The 17,514-nt window shown below is 42.5% G+C and overlaps 1 protein-coding gene across 2 annotated transcripts in view; it reads right to left on the reverse strand.

Annotated features, from left to right (window-relative positions):
* Positions 1 to 2,696: 2,696 nt before the first annotated feature.
* The window catches only part of VOPP1 (VOPP1 WW domain binding protein), a 62,618-nt gene continuing 47,800 nt past the window's right edge, over positions 2,697 to 17,514 (reverse strand). The window contains exons 3-5 of one of the 2 annotated variants that reach the window (XM_059486639.1): positions 7,534 to 7,611; positions 5,389 to 5,525; positions 2,697 to 3,155 (exon numbers count right to left, since the gene is read on the reverse strand). In XM_059486639.1, coding sequence (XP_059342622.1) covers positions 2,974 to 3,155; positions 5,389 to 5,525; positions 7,534 to 7,611 — 397 coding nt within the window. In that variant the 3' untranslated portion in view covers positions 2,697 to 2,973. The remainder of the gene's footprint in view (positions 3,156 to 5,388; positions 5,526 to 7,533; positions 7,612 to 17,514) is intronic. The other variant, XM_059486647.1, reaches the window with a different exon arrangement.

Consider the following 17,514-nt stretch of genomic DNA (forward strand, 5'->3'; position numbering starts at 1 on the left):
GTTGGAGATTTCAGCAGAAGGGCACTGACCCTCTTCTCATTCTTCCTGCTGCCAGGTCACAGGGGCAGAGACCACAAAGGATTCCTCCCCTGCCTGGTGCCTGCCTCCTCAGAGATACACCAGACACATTTTGGGGACTCAGAGCCGAAGAAAGGAGTCGAGGGGTTACATTGTTCATGGTCCTGGCTCCCCACCTTGGTGAACAGCAGGTTCAGTGGCTCCACTAAAGCAGCTCCCTTCTGGCCAAGCCCTGTCAAGGGGCTTAACCCCCCTGGATCAAACCTCACTGCAAGAACCAGGAGACAAGACACAAAAATCACCTTGCTGAGGTAGATCTCAAAGGCTGGCTGGGAGTCAGCTGCACACTGGCCCAGTGCCTCTGGGAAGGGGCAGGGGAGTGCCTCACAGATCCCCAGGGCTCCCGGCCATGACAACCAACCTTATTTTGCAGTCAGAACACCACCCTGCCTCGGGGAGGCACCAAAACCTCTCTAGTGTTTGAGAGAGGATGCAGTGGCTGCACCCAGAGAATCCTAGCAGATAAAGCACCAAACCCCCATGGGGAAGTTCACAATAGCAAAGCTGCAGCACCTGGCAGCTCCTGGGGCATGGCCAGTGCCAAGTAAAATCCTGTTGGACCTGGCGAGGCAACTGGAGGAAAGGCATGTAAACAATCTGCAATTAACGCCTATGGATGCGCACACAGGTGCTGTGTTTTCCAGAAAAGACCAAGCAAGTTTGCTAGCAGAGAATTCCCTGTGTTGTACAAGGTTGTGTCATCCATCAACACTAGGAAATAAACGAGCCAGACTTCAGGAAAACTTCACCTGAAGTTGAATTTCACTGTACAAAGGCTTCTGTTCAGTGTGTCCAGGACAAAGCCAGCTGTCACAGATACATTTTATAATATAAAAGGACTTAACAACACCTATCTATTAAAATGAGGTCTGTAATTCCTATTGACAGAAAAAGGTTGGAATTGCTTTTAAAAAAATATGTTCTGTAAACACAACCATACTCAGTGACATACAGAGCTTTCACACTTCAAGTGCAAGCTAATTTAGAAAATACATACAGTTGTGATGTGCAGATGGACCTCGTATTCATCCATAAAATGTACATTTTTGTTATCTGAAGTGTCCCTCAAGCTAAGACTGCACACAAAGAAGTCCTTTGCTTTGTCCCTTATTATGATGCACAGTAAGGGAAAGCCTAGGTTACAATTTCACCCAAGTCAGGTATGCAGGAATGAACTCCTCCAGTGCTAGCTCTGCTTCAGATGGCTACTGATTCCACCAGCAGAAAGAAACAGTGGCCCTTACAAGTTTTTCTGTTAGACACTCATATTCACAGAAAAAGGGATGTTTTGCAAATCCAGCTTGACACCTAGAAACAAGTTCAAAAGCCACTGGCACAGAACAACAGCAATAAAAGCTTTGTCTCCCTGTGCAACACAGGTCTTCAGATAACTCCAAACCTCCACAGTGAAACCCCTGTGCCCTGGCTGGTGTCACACAGGAACATTCACCTGGTACCCAAAAGACCACATGGGACTCTTAACCCTCAGTTCTGTTATTTTTGCAGGTCCTTCAGCAGCAGGAGGCCATGGCATCTCTTTTTTGTCACTGCTCAGTGACATGACAGAATATGCACAAAGGGAGAAGGTCCCATGAGCAGAAGTCATGTTTCAGAGCAACTTCAATTTTTTGCTAGACATGGATGGGTGTGAGAGCCCTCACAGGCAAAGGGGCTCTGTGTTTATTTCAGGATGTTCATTTGTGGTCACTCAGAGGATTGGCCATGGACACTCACAACAAAACACATGAAGAGCTAAGAGATATTGAAAGCCAAACCATCTGTGCACCAGGTCAAAGAATGCTATTAAGAACCTGTCCCAAAAAGTTATTACTTTTCTGACCTAGAGAGGAGAGCAGATTTACAGATCTATCACCTAAGATGACAGCTTTACTTGGTACTCTTTGTGGCAGCAGTTACACTGTAATGGAAGATACTATTTCTCAGGGACTAAACTCCCATCAATGCCAAAGGGAGTAAACTTGTACCTATGCTCCCATTCCCTCTTACTGTAAATATTTTCCAATTTAGGGAAGAAAACTTAGGCATTTCAGTGTTTCTCACTGTTCTGTCAAGAGGTAAAAGTAGTTCTGAGGTTGCAACACCTTCCTCTCGTGCCAACATGTAGGTCACTGTCTGTTTCATACAACCTCAGTGCTGGCAAAACAAGGGGAGCCAAGATACCAAACACATAGGTGAAGTTCACATGATGGGCAAGAAACACTCAAGTCCCAGTCCTTAATTCTGGGTGCACCATTTAAAGTAACAACTCCCTCTTTTCTAGGGCACTTGGCAGAGCCCTTGCCACAACTCAACCAATACTGGTACTCTGGTCACAGTGATTTTTATCAGAGCATCTTTCTGTTATCCATCAGAACTGAAATGTAAAAGAAAATAGTAAAAGCAAAAGATGGTAGTCACAATTTCTGGCAAAATCATTGCCCTGCTGCTTCTACCTTTATCTTCTTTGTCTGTCATTTCCCTTAGCTGAGGACATTTCTGCTGTGGGGTCTTAGGAGGCTGCACATCACTATGGGGTCACAAGAATTGCTATCAGTAACCTGCCACGACGCAATTAAAACCTTGATTGAAACAAACAATAAATAAAGAGAAAGACATACAGGTTTTAAATATAGGTTTCCATTAAAAGCATTACAAAGACAACTTCTCTCATTTTGAAGAAAAAGAAAAAATCCACTTCTACTTAAAAAAAAAAAAAAAGAAAAAAAATTTAAAAATCACCCTTTTGCAAGTAACTTTAATGAGGAAAGGTGCAGGGAAGGGAAGGAGAGAGGACTTGGAGAATCAGCAAGTGTTCAAAAGGGCAGGTGCCCTCCATCTTGGTCATTTTGCAATTGCACCTTCTTCTCACACAGTCAGGTCACAGAGCCAGAGTCCTCATGTGGAGGATTTCACCACCTGCTCATATGGGGGAGGTGGTGTGTTGCAGTAGGAAGGTGGGGGTGGGTAAACCGGGTTTCCTTGTGGGGAGTTGGGCTGGACGTGGAAAGCCATGGCCATGGGATTCATCCCAGGTCCGCCTGGGTCTGTGTAATACGGCACTCCAGGTTGTTGTGACCCTGAAAGAAAGGAAAGGAGAGAAAAGGTATCAGCAACAGCACAGACATCAGCCTGTGCTCCCCCTGGGCCTGCGCTCTGCATACTCAGACAAGGTTTTCCAAAGTGTTCATCAGAGCAAAGACAAGGAGTCTTTCTCCCTTCCAGGAAAAAAACAGGCTGGCAGGACTGCATTCACCTCTTCAGATACTACCAAAAAGTTTCAGTTTTGATCCAATGGAAATCACTTAGTGAAGCAAAGGGCACCACTGCCCCCAAGCAACTAGCATTTCAAAGGGAAAACAGTGAGCCCTGTTCAATTGCTGTGACAGAAAAGCTTTTTGTCTGCAGAGAGGAGAGGTGTGGGATCCCAGATGGACAAAGGAGTCTCTACTGTGGCCCTGACTCAGGTGTCAAGTCTTACAAAAGGACTTCAGAGATTATTTTGTGGTGTCCTGGATCTGCTGATAAGCCAGAGTGAAACTCAGAGGGATAATTTCCCTCCCACAGTTTAGAGGTGAACCTTTGTATAAAGCAAAGAGCCAAGCTGCAGTCAGTCACTGCTGGCTAACACAATGGGACAAGATTGCTTTGCATAGATTCAATTTAGGAAATGATGTTGGAGTCTGCAGGGACAAGGAAAGGAAATATATGGCCACACACAAAATTCCTTGGCTATGACACATAAGGAGTAACAGAGATTGCTTCCATAATAACAAAGCTGGTGTGTAACCCTCCTCAGATATCACAGTGGGTGGTGGAAGATGACTTAATGCAACTGAAGTCACAGAATATCTCAAGATCTAAGTTAGTTTTTTTTTTTTTTTTTCTTTCTCTCTGTCTGTTTAAATAAAGATGGACTGGGAAAAAAGTCATGGCTGAGCAACAGGTTTTCTTCTTTTGGTACCAGTCTGTGTTTCCTATAATGACACAGCTTCTAAGAGATCTTCCCCTTCCATTCTCCCAGAAGAGCACTCCCAGCAGCTGCTGCTGGAATGGCAGAAGATGCTGCTGCTATCTCTGCAGGGAAGGAAGGACACAGGCAACGAGCCACATTTTGAGGGCTCCACCTCAACAGTGAATTGGCTACTGGTACCAAACCCAGAAGAGTAATTACTGGAAAATAGGAACTTGCTTGACTACTAATTCTCATTGCTTTTGCTGTTAAATATTTCTAGAACAGTGGAAAAAACTAAAAATAAAAATGAAATAAATGTGGGGTTAGCTCAAAGCCCAAAGCTTTAAAGTAACAGTAGTAACAGTCTGGAAGCAGGTGCCATAATCAGGTCATCAAAGAGCTTGTGCTTATTTTATATTTGCCCACAATTAATGTTCCATGAAGTGCCATGAAAGAGTAAAACTGTGCTCTAAATTTAAATCTGGTGTTTATCAGTTCAGCCAAAGACATTCCCTGTTCACATAAACTTCAGGCTATTTTTCAGGCTTAAAAATATTAGTCTAGTTGGACTGGCTCTCCCCCAGCTGCAAAATACTCTCTGTTCAGTTAAGGAGAAAAACAGATGTGGAATGGGAGCCCTAAAAACCCTTAGAATTTCAACAAAGAAGTGTCAGTTTGTGTCTGTAACATCTTTTTAACCATTTAGGCCTAGGAGTGTTCCCAACCAGAACTAGCTACCAGAAAGGAAGAAATTACAATCTTAGAAAGCAATTTTGGCAGAGAAGCCCTCACTAGGGTAGGTCCTCCTGATGCTCACAGTAATTATTTACTGGAGAGACAGCAATAAGACTGACAAGGGGAAAAAGACCACTTTGGCACAGAAAGACTCCAGCACATAACACTGAAGGTAAATAAAAAAAACCTGCAAGATGGCCAGATTGTGGAAGAAAATGCTAAGCTTCCTTCAGCTCTGCTAGATATTGTCAATTGTATTTAAAACTCTTTATTCCTGTGACTGTTGAATTTGGACACCTATCATTTTGTCTACACTGCAAAGGGAGAGCTTGCTAGCCTCCTTCCATGCATGGACACACACCTGCAAAGGTATTAGGAACTGAAAGAGAGCTGAAAGTTCTCTCATCCCATGTGTTTAAAACCCTTCTGTACACTGCAGCTGAATTATGCTGTTGGAAATGCTGAGGACACCACTCACTCAGGAGATGGATGCATGTCTGAGTGCAGTGCAATCCCTTGTACAAATCACACAGTGTCCAAAAACCAGTGAAACAACAGCTCAAAACCCACCCTTTTTTAGTGCCTTGGCCAAAGTAAGAAACTTGTTATGAGCAGTGTCTGACCTGATGCAGTGTTGACTGGTTGTCTGGTGTAAGACACATTAAAAGTAGGTTCTTCTACTAATGGAGGAGGGTACATCCGCCTTCGGATAAAGAAACCAGCTCCACAACAGAACAAAACTCCCATCATCAAAAGGAACCTAGGCAAAAAGAAGAAGGAAGTCAAAACCTGTATATTTGGGCAGCATTTAAATCCAGATTTTTCACTGAGAATACATCAGCCTACAACTTTTAACAGGATTTCTTAAGCAGGTTGTCTCTTGAGAGCAGGTCTGTCATTTGGGATAGCACTCATGGATGTATTCTGGACATCTTCAGTGATCAGTACTGCTGTCAGTGTTCTCTGGCATGTAACCCAAAAGTAAAACACACTTGAACTTTTTTCAAAAGTTCAGGTTCACACATGACCTTGGCTGCTGGGATGCTAAACTGAAATTCCAGGTTTGTAGTACAGTTTCAAACTGCAGCTCTTGGATGCAGGCCCCAGGCTCACAGCATCTAGGCTGCTCAGGATGTTCGTGGAGTACAGAGAGGAATACTGTTCTGCATTTGCCATTTAAAGAAGAATCTTAGATGTTCTTAAATTAACTCAACATTTTAATTTCAACTCCCATGGGAAATACAGTAGCTGGCACTTAAACTCAAGCCAGAAGACTGAAGCATTCAGTAGTGAAGGCGACAGATTTTGCTTTGTGCTTCCTACATGGGATATTACATTCTCCATGAAAAAAGACATTATTTAGCCACAATTCTCCTTCTCTCAGCATCCTTTCCAACCTAATTAAACTGTCCTCATCATTTCCTTGCCCTGATGTGGCAGAAACAGGAACATGCAGCAAGGGCACACAGATTTTGCTCTTTAGACAGCGGCTTTCACTGTGTTTTCCTTGATCAGTTACCAGACACTCCAGTGACTCATAAAAGCTCTTGTAAATTGGAATGGTTCTTTTGTCTGTAATTGCCATCTTGTTTCATGGCCTTTTACTGGAAGACAATGACAACTGTGCTTTTTTGGAAGGCAAGGAAGTTGGCCAGAGGCAAGCCTACACACCACGCTTATCTCTGGAAAATTCCCAGGTGGCTGAGAGGAAGATTGTGGCACAGAATGGCAGCAAGAGCTGCTTCATGCAAAGGCTCAAACCCTGTTCTTGTTTCTACATTAGAAATGAGAGCAGAAGGAGGTTCTTTTTCCCTGAGCCAATATTTATACATTCCCCTTTGGCAGTGTTCCTGCAAAGGATTTTTTTCTGAGCAGAAAAACAGAGATTTACGACGTCACCCCAGGGATTGAGATAGAGAGCTCTTCACTTATATCAGTAAGGATTGTACACTGAAATCCCACAGTCAGCTTTGGGAAATCTCTGTATTATAGTATACATCAGGCTTCTGTTTCTCACTGTTTATTTGTTTCAGTTTTGAAGGCTTTTTTAAAAATCAATCTTCAAATTCCACATTAAATGCCTGAAAAAAGGTTTTCTAGGGAGCCTTTCCTTTCTCTCAACTGTAATGAGAAGGTTTTATTCAGGTGCTTTCTTAAATTCCACTCCAAAAGGAATTTACCTTATTTTTTCATTATGCATATAACAGTGATTAGTTTAAGCTTTATCCAGATTACTGCTGCTGGTTTCACAAGCTCAGTCCTTCTGCCTTCTTTTCCTTTGCTGTCATCTCCAGTGAAATCCTCATAGCCATAAATGTACCTCTCTTCCTTTTTAATTGAAGGCTCAATTCAGCTGGCAGGAATATATTAAATCCTGCCTAAAAGCACAAGCCTGCTTACAGGATCCATTTTTAAAACCAAGTGCCCAAAAAACCCAGGAAGAATGTTGCTGTTTGGTAGTAGCTGGAACAGGCAGAAAGAATTCAGCAATTCTGGATAAAAGTGGAACTGCTGCTTGTATAAAGCCGCAGGATGCAGAAGCAGGAAAGGTCAGTCTGACATGACTAACCTCCTTTTTCAGTGTTTTCTTACTACATCAGGAGAATTTAATAAGAGAGAAACAAAATCAGTGCATTTCTATGTACACACATACCTTCCTACATACTTGCACCTTCTGTACTTTAAAATACCAGGGCTGGCAATATCCTGATTTAAGTCTGACCAACAAGACGAGGACAAACACAAAATTCCAAGTGCCCTGCACCTACCAAAAATACCATAGTCGCTGGATAGAGAGAGCTCTTACACAGCATCTTGAGCCACAGCAATCCTCATAGGAGCGACATCTGGGGAGAAATAAAGACACAGGGATGTTGAGTGGCTGTCAGATTGAAATGGCATCCCCAACCCTGACACCACTCACACCCCCAACCAAAGCATTATTTTAAGAACAGACTACCCTTGGCTGGATAAAGCTGTCAATCATTTGCATGGCACAGCTCTATCCCTATCCCTATTCAGGAACTTTTCTTATGTTATTGAAACTAACTACCTATATACTTAATCTCAAACCACCTCTAAAAGACCAAACATGGTGTTCAATTCTATATAAAAAAAGGACAAGTTATAAAGAAAAGCGGTATCATTGTATTTTCTTTAACATTAAATGAATACTGCAGACCCCCAACAGATGTTTGGAGTTTTATTCACAGAACAGACAAGAACTGCCAGAATGAAACTGCCAGATCACCCTTTCTTTGAAATCAGCACCTTCCAAGCAGAGAAACCACTGAGTGCAGAGAAAATTCCAATTGTACCATCATTTGCAAATTTTATGCCCTTTTTTCTGCTCAGAAGTTGCACTGGACTACAACTGCCAGCAAGTCCCATTATTAAAGCAGCCTTCTCTCTAAAAAACCTGCACACTTCAAATTAATATTTTGTATGCACAGAACATTGTCAAAGGTATTACATCCTCAGTCATTGTGGGCACGAGGTACCACTGCACGAAAAGCAGGCACATGCATTAAGGGCAACCTCTGAACAATTCCAATGGTAACTCCTACTCCCACACCAGTGAAACTTAGTAGGGAAAAGGACCAAGTTAACAGAGAATCTGTGGTATGTTACAGACTTGAACGAAAATAAGCATATAGCAATAAGATTACCATATCCACGCACAAAAAGAAAAGAGGAGGTGACCACAACTGGATTGATCTTTTTAAGGGTGTTCACATCTGTGTGCAGAATGCAAATATTTATTTAAGCATCTGATCTTGGGCAGTTTGCTCAACTGCATGACTGTGCTCCCATATTTGTATGCAAACTAAAACCATGTCAACTGAATAATTGTACAGACAATTACACATTTACATGCTCAATTAACAAGGCTTCACTCAGAAAATACATTGTCACATAGGCTTCAGCCTCTAACTGGGGCCAGAGGAGAATGCTCTATGGATACATAATCAGTTGTTTTGCAAGTGAAAACAGTTACATGCTCTTCTGATGACAAATAAGTAGGATTTATTGAGGCAAGCCGGAGGATCTGACGATCATCACGGCAAAGTTCATTAAGACACTCAGGCACCCATTTTGAGACTCAGGCCAAGGAAGCTGCTCATGCCAAAAGAGAAAACACCCACTTTGCTGCCATTGAACATGAAAGTGACCCATCTGCAATTTTCCTTCTTTAAAGCTTCCCAAGACCCTGACAACTGCTCATACTCGAAACTACCAAACCTCACATAACTACCAACAAGACTTAGCAAGTCAGCATTAACTTCAGTCCTCTTGGGACCAAGAAATTAAGTATTCTTCCATGTTTCCACAGTGGTTCAACCCAACAGGAGCTTTCAAGACATATGTTGAAGTCAAGGACAGAGTCAGGTTCCTTACAAAATGGGCTGGGAGCTGCTGACTTCTGTTACACCAGTGCTCATGGCACCCACTTGCTCTTCAACATGCTTTGGTTGGAGCACTTAATCCATGGTGATGGGTACTTGCCCCCTTGGCTGATGCTGCACAGCAAGGATTTTGTTGGGCCAGAAAAGCAGAGTAGAAACTGAGCCCATAAACCTAGAAACCCTTCTTGAGTCCATCAGGATAAAAATAAAAAGAAGGATTTTAGGAATGTGAGCAGTCCTTATCTCTACCTCTACACACTGGCTCTGTCAGCCCAGACACCTACATCTGACCACACACAGGATGGGGAGTGGAGGCACCATTTCCCAGAGCCCCAAGAGCTTCACCTGTAATAAAACTTAGAGAGGTCACAGAGACTGCACACACACCTCCCCCATGGCCACCCTTGCCTTGCTTATTTTGCACCTGTTTTCTCCAGAGCCAGAAAATATGGGAAATAGCTATTTTAAAATACATAATTATGGGCATTCAAACCAGCAAAATGAAAGGAGCATCTGTAGAGGAATGCAGTACCTCAATCTGTTTTTTATCTTTAAGTTATCCAGGTTACAAGTCAGCACCATTCTTAAAGTCTCAAAGGCTTAACTTTTATTCCTGCAAAGGAAGGCTAAAGCAGCAGCTGGAAGGCAGAAAGGCTACACTGCTGAATATTTATGAAGCTCCTGAGACCACTGACCAACAAACAAACAGGCCATCAAGAGAAGTTTCAGGTGACTGAACTTTCAGTTGAAAGTTGAAATGGTTGAAAACAGTGATGCAAAGGATGGAAGAGTCTCTCATGGTGGCTCCAATTCCTGGCAGTCAGTAAGCTTTCTTACTGTAACAGCCAGTGAGCTCAGCCAGCTCATCCCAGGCTGACCACTGCATTTGCTGGGTGGATCTGCAAAAGGATACCAGTGCCACAACACTCTGAGATCTGACACTGGTAACCTTGTCACTTTTTACCCATAAAACCAAGCAGGTGCTTTATTCTGTGTGCCTGTGAGAGTGGACCCATATGCAGGAGCATGGAATCAAGGCTGGAATCAAGGATGATGCCAACCTGCTGTCTGTACTCCCCACCACTTGACAGCAGCACCAAAAAGGACTGGAAAAGTGAATATTCCATTTGCTGATACTGCCATTTGGCTACAGCACAAGCTCTGCTGATCTCGTGTTCTTGATTCTATGCACTGTGGAAAAAAACCACAAATCCTGACAACATTCATCCCAATTACAAGACAATTAACTTACTTACAAAAGCCATATTTATTAGCCTGCAAAAGTCAACAACAAAATCAGCTTATTAATGGAGTAACATGCAAGCTTAAGTATAATCAGTCTTTGATGTACTATCTCTCACTGCCTGACTGCAAATCACAGCAGAACTAAGACCCTAGTTCATTAAAAAAACATAATTAAGCACATGCACATATATTTATTGAATGGCATGCATTTTCTTTAAATTGAACCCATACTCTGGCTTTGCTTTACAAGGAAGGACCAGTGTGCCTAATGCCAGTTGAAGCAGAATGACCCTTACTAACAATCAGAACTGGACTGAACCCATCTCCAGAAGGCTTTTCTAAAGTCAATTTCCCTTTTTCACAGATCAGAGATGATCCCAAGAACTGCATTTCCCTGGGGCAATGTTCATTTCATTGATCTAAAGTTAACCGATGACACAGGAGAAGACATAATTAGTTGCTTGGCTAATCTGCAACTTCACCAAGAATACAATCTCTCTTTCAAAAACTGTGTGCAATGGGATTTATTATTTAGAAGGTACATCTTTTCATTCATAATTCAGTGGAATAAAAGGACTGTATGTGCATGTCCAACATGTTGAACTGCTGGCACACCAAGGAAGGGCTGTGTCATAGATCAAAGTTACACACTGTGTCAGGTCACAGGGACGTGGTTTTTCTCTGGGTTCACACTTAAATCATGGCACTGAACTTCCTTCCTTTAAGGACAAGCAAAGCATAGTTTCTCATAAAGGAATATGGTATGACCCAAACCTTACAAACTCTTTACTTGCATGTGTTCTGTGGATAATAGCTGCTCAATGATACGGTCCAATAGCTCTTCTCCAATATACCTGCATCTACACAGCTGAACAATTCCCTTCCTAGTAGAGCTGCTGCAGCAAATAGCTGCATTCCCTACCACCACCACATCTTGGAATGGAAGCTGTAATATTCTTAGGTTTTTTCTCTACATGTTTTGCATCATATGGGCCAAAACCTGATTTAGCATTTAAGATGTTTGATTAGTAATGTATTTTGGAAGAGTGAAGAAACCATAAATTGTCAATCCACATGTAGTGGCAGAAACCTTACTGCAGACACAAAGACAGAGGATGAGTGGGTGAAATAAAACCACAGCTCCACATCAACAACCAAATACAGTGAACTGCATCATCTCTAACCTCATCTTGTTCTGAAGACAAGCCTGACATGAATTCCAAAAAAAGGTTGCATACCAGTCAAAGTTTAAATGATTGCTGCACATATCTGTAAATTCTATGATACAAATTGGGACTCACTGAAACACAAGAAGCACTGGCAGTTTTGGAGCGGGGGGCAAGAAAACTGAAGGGAGTCAGGGAATGGTGTAAATGAAAATACAGCAGTGGAGCAAAGCTAAGAACACAAAGGAAACATTTTGGGGGTTGGTAGTGGCATTAGATGAAGCTAAGGAAGTGCCAGATGTGGCCCTAATATTGGCACAGGCAAAAGACCAGAAGGATTCTTCATAAGGGCTGCAAGGGATGAACTGCTGAGGCTGGGTCATCTCCAGGCAGATTCAATGCTGAGCCCTGAAGTCAGAAGGTTTAGGTCTGCTCCTACAGAAAAGATGACAGCAGACATCTGAAGTGTGCACACACATTTACTTGTTCTAGGACATAGGAAGTTTTAAAAATAAAATTATCTAATCTGCTTGCAACTCAGCTGCCAGGAACAGAGAAAAAGCAAATAAGGCTTGAGACAAAAAGAAAAAGCAGGCAATCACCACAAAGTGACTATCAGAAACAATTCTGATGAAGCTCTGAGTCATGGCTGTGCTATCTATGAGGAGTGATGTCACTGAGGTACACTGCCACAAGACTTAGACCTGACAGACAGAAAATGGGGAAGATAACTGAAGGTGCACCATGTAATTGAGAAAGAGTTCTTTTTCTACCAAGTTTACTGAAACTTTTATTCATTTCAGACATTTCATAAGTGCATTGCCATCTTCCCACAAGAAGCAGACTTCAAAGCAAATCCATTGCCTGCACTGCTGTCTAAGGAAGGACACAGACTATTGGCTGCAGACATGGGGAAAACCATCACACAATGGAGGGGTTATCCCAAGGAATCTGTTTTGCTACAGGAGCCCACAGAACATGGAAATAGAAACAGAGAGTCCAACTCTGCACTCAGGAGTCACACCTAAGCAACTATTTCTGAGTCCCAAAGTGTTTTAGTCTCTCTCCAGAAAGATGCTGCAACAAAAGGCCACATCCTTCCATAGCATTGACTCAAGTGCTTGAGGAGCAGTAAGACAGGCAAGGTCTTTGGCTTGTAGGGAACATCTGCATTCCAGCCTTGGTCTTAGGGTCATTTGTGTCTCCTTGGCCTAATTTTCAGCAGACACCTGCAGTTACAGGTTCTCAGCACCCAAAAGCATTTATCTTCTTATAAATAGCAAAGGCAATCTCTCAGCATATGCAATAACAGTGCCTTGTCAAACAGAGGTCTGATATGTATGAATAGATAAGTTTATTATAAAAAATACAGCTGCTTCATAGATTAATAGAGCTGTGACCTCAGTGCATATCTGTACTTAAGAGCAAAATCACTGCTACTGGTACTAAAGAGAGCACTAGAGAGGATAACTAGAGAGATAATTACCCAGGTACTTGGTAAATCACACAGCCCTTATGTAAGAAAACGTAAGCCAAAAACAAAGGAGAAGGGCTGTCAGGTGATTTTTTTCTACAGAGTAGAAACAACTGAAACAGAACAGTATTTGCTCAGATTAGAGTCCTGTCTGCTTTGACACAACTAAAATCTCCTAAAAGACAAGATACTTGGCTCCTGTCCTTCACACAAACATGAAAAACAAGAGTAGGCAACAGCTGAAAAAGAGCTCATCTCTCAATTACTCTTTAGGTGAAGAGCCTATAAATACCATCTCTGTGCAAAAACTCAGCAGAATAAGTAAATCCTCCCCCACTTCTGATGGCAAGAGAAGTATTTGCTCAGGTGCTCCTATCAAACCAATCCTTCTCATAATCTTCTGCTACCCAAAGGTTTACCATAACCCCAGCCTCTCTTTCCAGATCCCAAGAAGAAAGCTACCCTGCTTTCTCTCAAAGGAACTCTCTTTGTTGTCTGTAAAGTACCACTACATGGCTTTCTGGCCAGCACATGCCCATCTAGAAATTTTCTCCCCTTGTGGCACAACCTAGCAAGAATTGCAATGGCTTGGGCTTTGGCAATATATGGAGCCTTAAAGAGCCATTTTCAACAGAGGCTGCAGGCTTTTCTTTCACAGAACAAAGCAGAGAAACAGCATTGCTTAAGGCTCTGACAAAGTAAGCCACAGATAATGTGTATGACAAGTCTGAATTTTCTGGAGGTGGAATTGTAAATTTCTTTATCCTAGCTAACCATCAGGCCCCTTATAAAATAGATTAGTTCTACGTATCTTAAGCTGCTCCCAGTGGGCAGGCAGTCCTACTGCATCTCATCCCTGCTTTGGGAAAACATAAGTCTGCTGGCAGGGGGCGATGGGTATCCAGGAATTTGCTGTCTGCCTCAATTTAAAATACTCAAGCATAGTAAACCTTTTTTTCTTGCACCAAGCCACTGCATGATCAAATGCAGAGAAGGACTGGGTGGTAATGGCCAGCTGTTAAGTGCCATCAAGTCTTTCAAAACTTTAATTTGGGGTCTCCCTACTCAGAAAGGATTAGAACTTCAAGATCACTTAGGCATCAGATGCACTCTGACACTGTCCACTGAAGCTCAAACCAGGTACAACCTTTCCCACTGACAGGAAGCCAGAAGAAACCGATTCTCAGTCTCTCATTAGGGTTCTTGCCTGGGACATGGAAGAATTAAGACCTGATGAGTATTTCAAGTCAAACATCTTCCATAGGAAAAAGTGAGGCTCACTCACACTAAGTCACAGCTGTGGTTATCACACCCTCTGGAAATGAGAAGGGGATGGGTTCTCTGCTCCACCTCAGCCAGGGGAAGGTCTGGTCTCAGAGGAGTACCCCACTAGAAGGAGTATCCCTCTTTTCTTCTTTCCTCACCTTCTCAGAATTAGCTGCCTATACCTGGTCAGCCTCCAACTCCAAAATCATCCTTTAAATCTGAAATTAGGTCCATCACCTGTCTGATGGCTTGTGAAGGTTGATATACTAAACCCCTCTCCAGGACCTGCTCCTAGCAAGTTGAGCTGGGTGTTAATTTGGCAGCCTAATTCACCCCAGATTGCTTTAGATAATTGATCCACTGAAGGAAATTCCAGTTTGTGGCAAGGGACCTACCTGCTGGGTAACTCTTATTTGGAGCAAGGAGTAAGCCCCTTCAAGGGCACTGACTTTTGAAGCTTTGACTTTTTGCATCACTATTGTTTAAGGCTGCAGAGGACTGAGCACTGGCAGTGGGATCCTGTTGCCTTTTCTACAGGTGGTCTGGTGATTACTGCTGTCTTTGTTGTCAACACAAACCATGTCCTTACATTCTTGCAATGAACCACATCTGCAATCAGGCCCCTCCTGGGGCTGCTCACTGCAAAAGTGAGCCCTGGAGGGAATCCAGGTCCCTGTGTCTGTACAGTGCCAGCTATTCAAGGCGCCTGCAAGCATGCAAAACTATTACATTGCCTCCCCTCTCCCTCCTCCCTGGTGGCTTCAAAGCAAATGGAAGGATAAATCAGCAGCTATATTACCTCCCTAAGCATACACCTGCTGACACTTCATGCAGCTGTAATTGCAGTGGAAAGCTAAGTGCACCATCAGAAAGCCAACTTAATTAACAGCAGTAAACACAACAGAATGTGGAGCACAGACAATATGCTACTATTGTCTGTGCTCCACATTCATGCAACACTCCCAGTGGATTGGGGTGGTTTTCCAGCCTCTTGGACATACATTGATGGAAGAAGTGCCCTCTGAGCTATCTGAGCAACAGCAAGAGAAAAACACTTTTTAATGTTTTCACCTGGGACATTTTGCAGGTTCTTGATAATGCACAGAATTATTATGGACTGATCACAAAGAATAAAAGGACTCACATTCAAAACCAGCCAGATGAGTATGGCTGTGTGACAAATACAACAAAACTTAACAACAGCAAAGTAAGAGAAGCATGTGAAAATGCACAACAAAATTACTTCAAAATCCCTGAAAAACCACAAATTTAATATATTCCTCATTCTTCTCTACAATAAGAAAAAAAAATTACTCTTCCCATGCAGGGTAGGAACATGTCTTAAACATGAAGAATAATACCTAACATTCATTTAGGTGTCTGTTAGTGTTATTATACTAATTCTAAATGAAAAATTAAACAGATTTCATCAACACAAATGTGTACATGTGCAGTTGTCTGCTGTATGCAGTAAACTGGTTTTTATGGCCAAAATACACTGCCCTAAAAACATAGCACTTCCACCTGCTTTCAACATTAATTCAGGTCCTGCTTTGGATAAGAAATAGAAGGTAATAAGAGATACCTGTCCTTTCTGTTCTGTTCTTCAGAATTACCAACAGCAATGGTTAACGCTTCCTTCCAGAGAAAATGTTCATGTTTCTTTCCGGAGGTCTTTCACCTAGTAGCATACCTTTGAGAAGTGAAGAACTACCTAAGACAAGGAACGCAGGGCAGAACTCAGATGCAAAAACTCAGTATTTAGGAGGTAGATGATGATACAGGCTACCAAGGAGGCATTTAGAAATCTTCACATACACAAGTAGGTGTGATGTTAGAAAAGCCAAATCTCACCTACACCTATTAGTTGGAAGGGACACCAAGTGCAGCAAGAAGAGCTTCCACTGCTACACTGGCAGTGGAAGCCATCTGTGGATAAACCAGAGAGTGGGAGATGTCATTTACCCCAGCTTCAGCATGGCTTCCACACTGTCTCCCTCAACATTCTCATAACCAAGTGCACACCTTACAGCCTGGACAGGAAGGCAGCTAAATGTGTTTAAAAAAACCCCAAAAAACAAACAAACAGAAACACCATGGTGAGGCTCAGAGGGCAGGGGATAATGGGTGCCCCTCCCTGTGGGTGAGTCCTTCACTGACCCAGTGGCACCAGCCATGGCATATCTATTGCTGCGGACACATGCCTACTGCTCACACTCAAAAACATTCCTGCTGTTTTATAAATATGCCATGCAGCCTGGCAAGGAGAGGATTAGAAACATGCATCTGGAATTTATCACCTCATTAAAAGCCCCAGTATGATGGTAGCTAACAACTGAAGGAAAAATAAACAGAAAAGACCTACGGGACTGACCAGTCATACTAGGAAATACACTTGACTCTGCAGTGAGGGAGACATCCACAATTATTCCAATCAAACTACTACTCATCAGCAAAACATAAGGCAGCCTTCCCTCTCCTATTCATGCCCAACTTAGAAATGGAAAAACAACTGGAGTATCTTAAGTGCTGCTGGCACCTGCCTACAGGGAAGGTGGTTTTGCACTCTAATGCATTCTCTCTGTTACTATTCACATCATTGCCATGGAAGAAAAGTACCTTGACTGTTTCTTCTGCCAACCATCAGCACATCTGAGATAAGGCTGAGCTGGGTTACTTAAGTGAGAGTGGGATGAGGATGCTTGTAGAGCATCAGTTGAGTCTCTTGAGACAGCTTTAAATTCTGAATCATTTTCTGTGCATCCACACAAGGAGACGTATGATCTAATTCTTTAAGCAAACTCAGGAACAACTTGGCTCCCTGCTTTTCCAAAGGATAAGAATTAGACTCCAATGACTAATTCCTTTCTCTGCTTTATATTTGCTTACTTATTTTTCTAAGTCATATTAAAAAAAAACATTTTGCTGAAGTAGTAGAAAAGTATCTAACTGACAACAGTCTCTGGTGACTCAGGTAACAAGGACATGGAGAAATGGTTGGATGGGTTAAGGAAATAAGTTAAGAGCAGTCTTTGAAATTGTCTGTATTAAGGACAGAAGACCAGCATATGTCTCTCAAATTCTTGGTAAACTTTCCATGTTCACTTCTGGTCTGAAATACGCTGTACCTTACTCCCACAGGAGAGGGAAAAGATTTTGGAAAATTATCAACTTCTCAGTCTAGCCTTAAGA

The sequence above is a fragment of the Ammospiza nelsoni genome, chromosome 1 (genome assembly GCF_027579445.1).
Source record: "Ammospiza nelsoni isolate bAmmNel1 chromosome 1, bAmmNel1.pri, whole genome shotgun sequence".
Classification (NCBI taxonomy): domain Eukaryota; kingdom Metazoa; phylum Chordata; class Aves; order Passeriformes; family Passerellidae; genus Ammospiza; species Ammospiza nelsoni.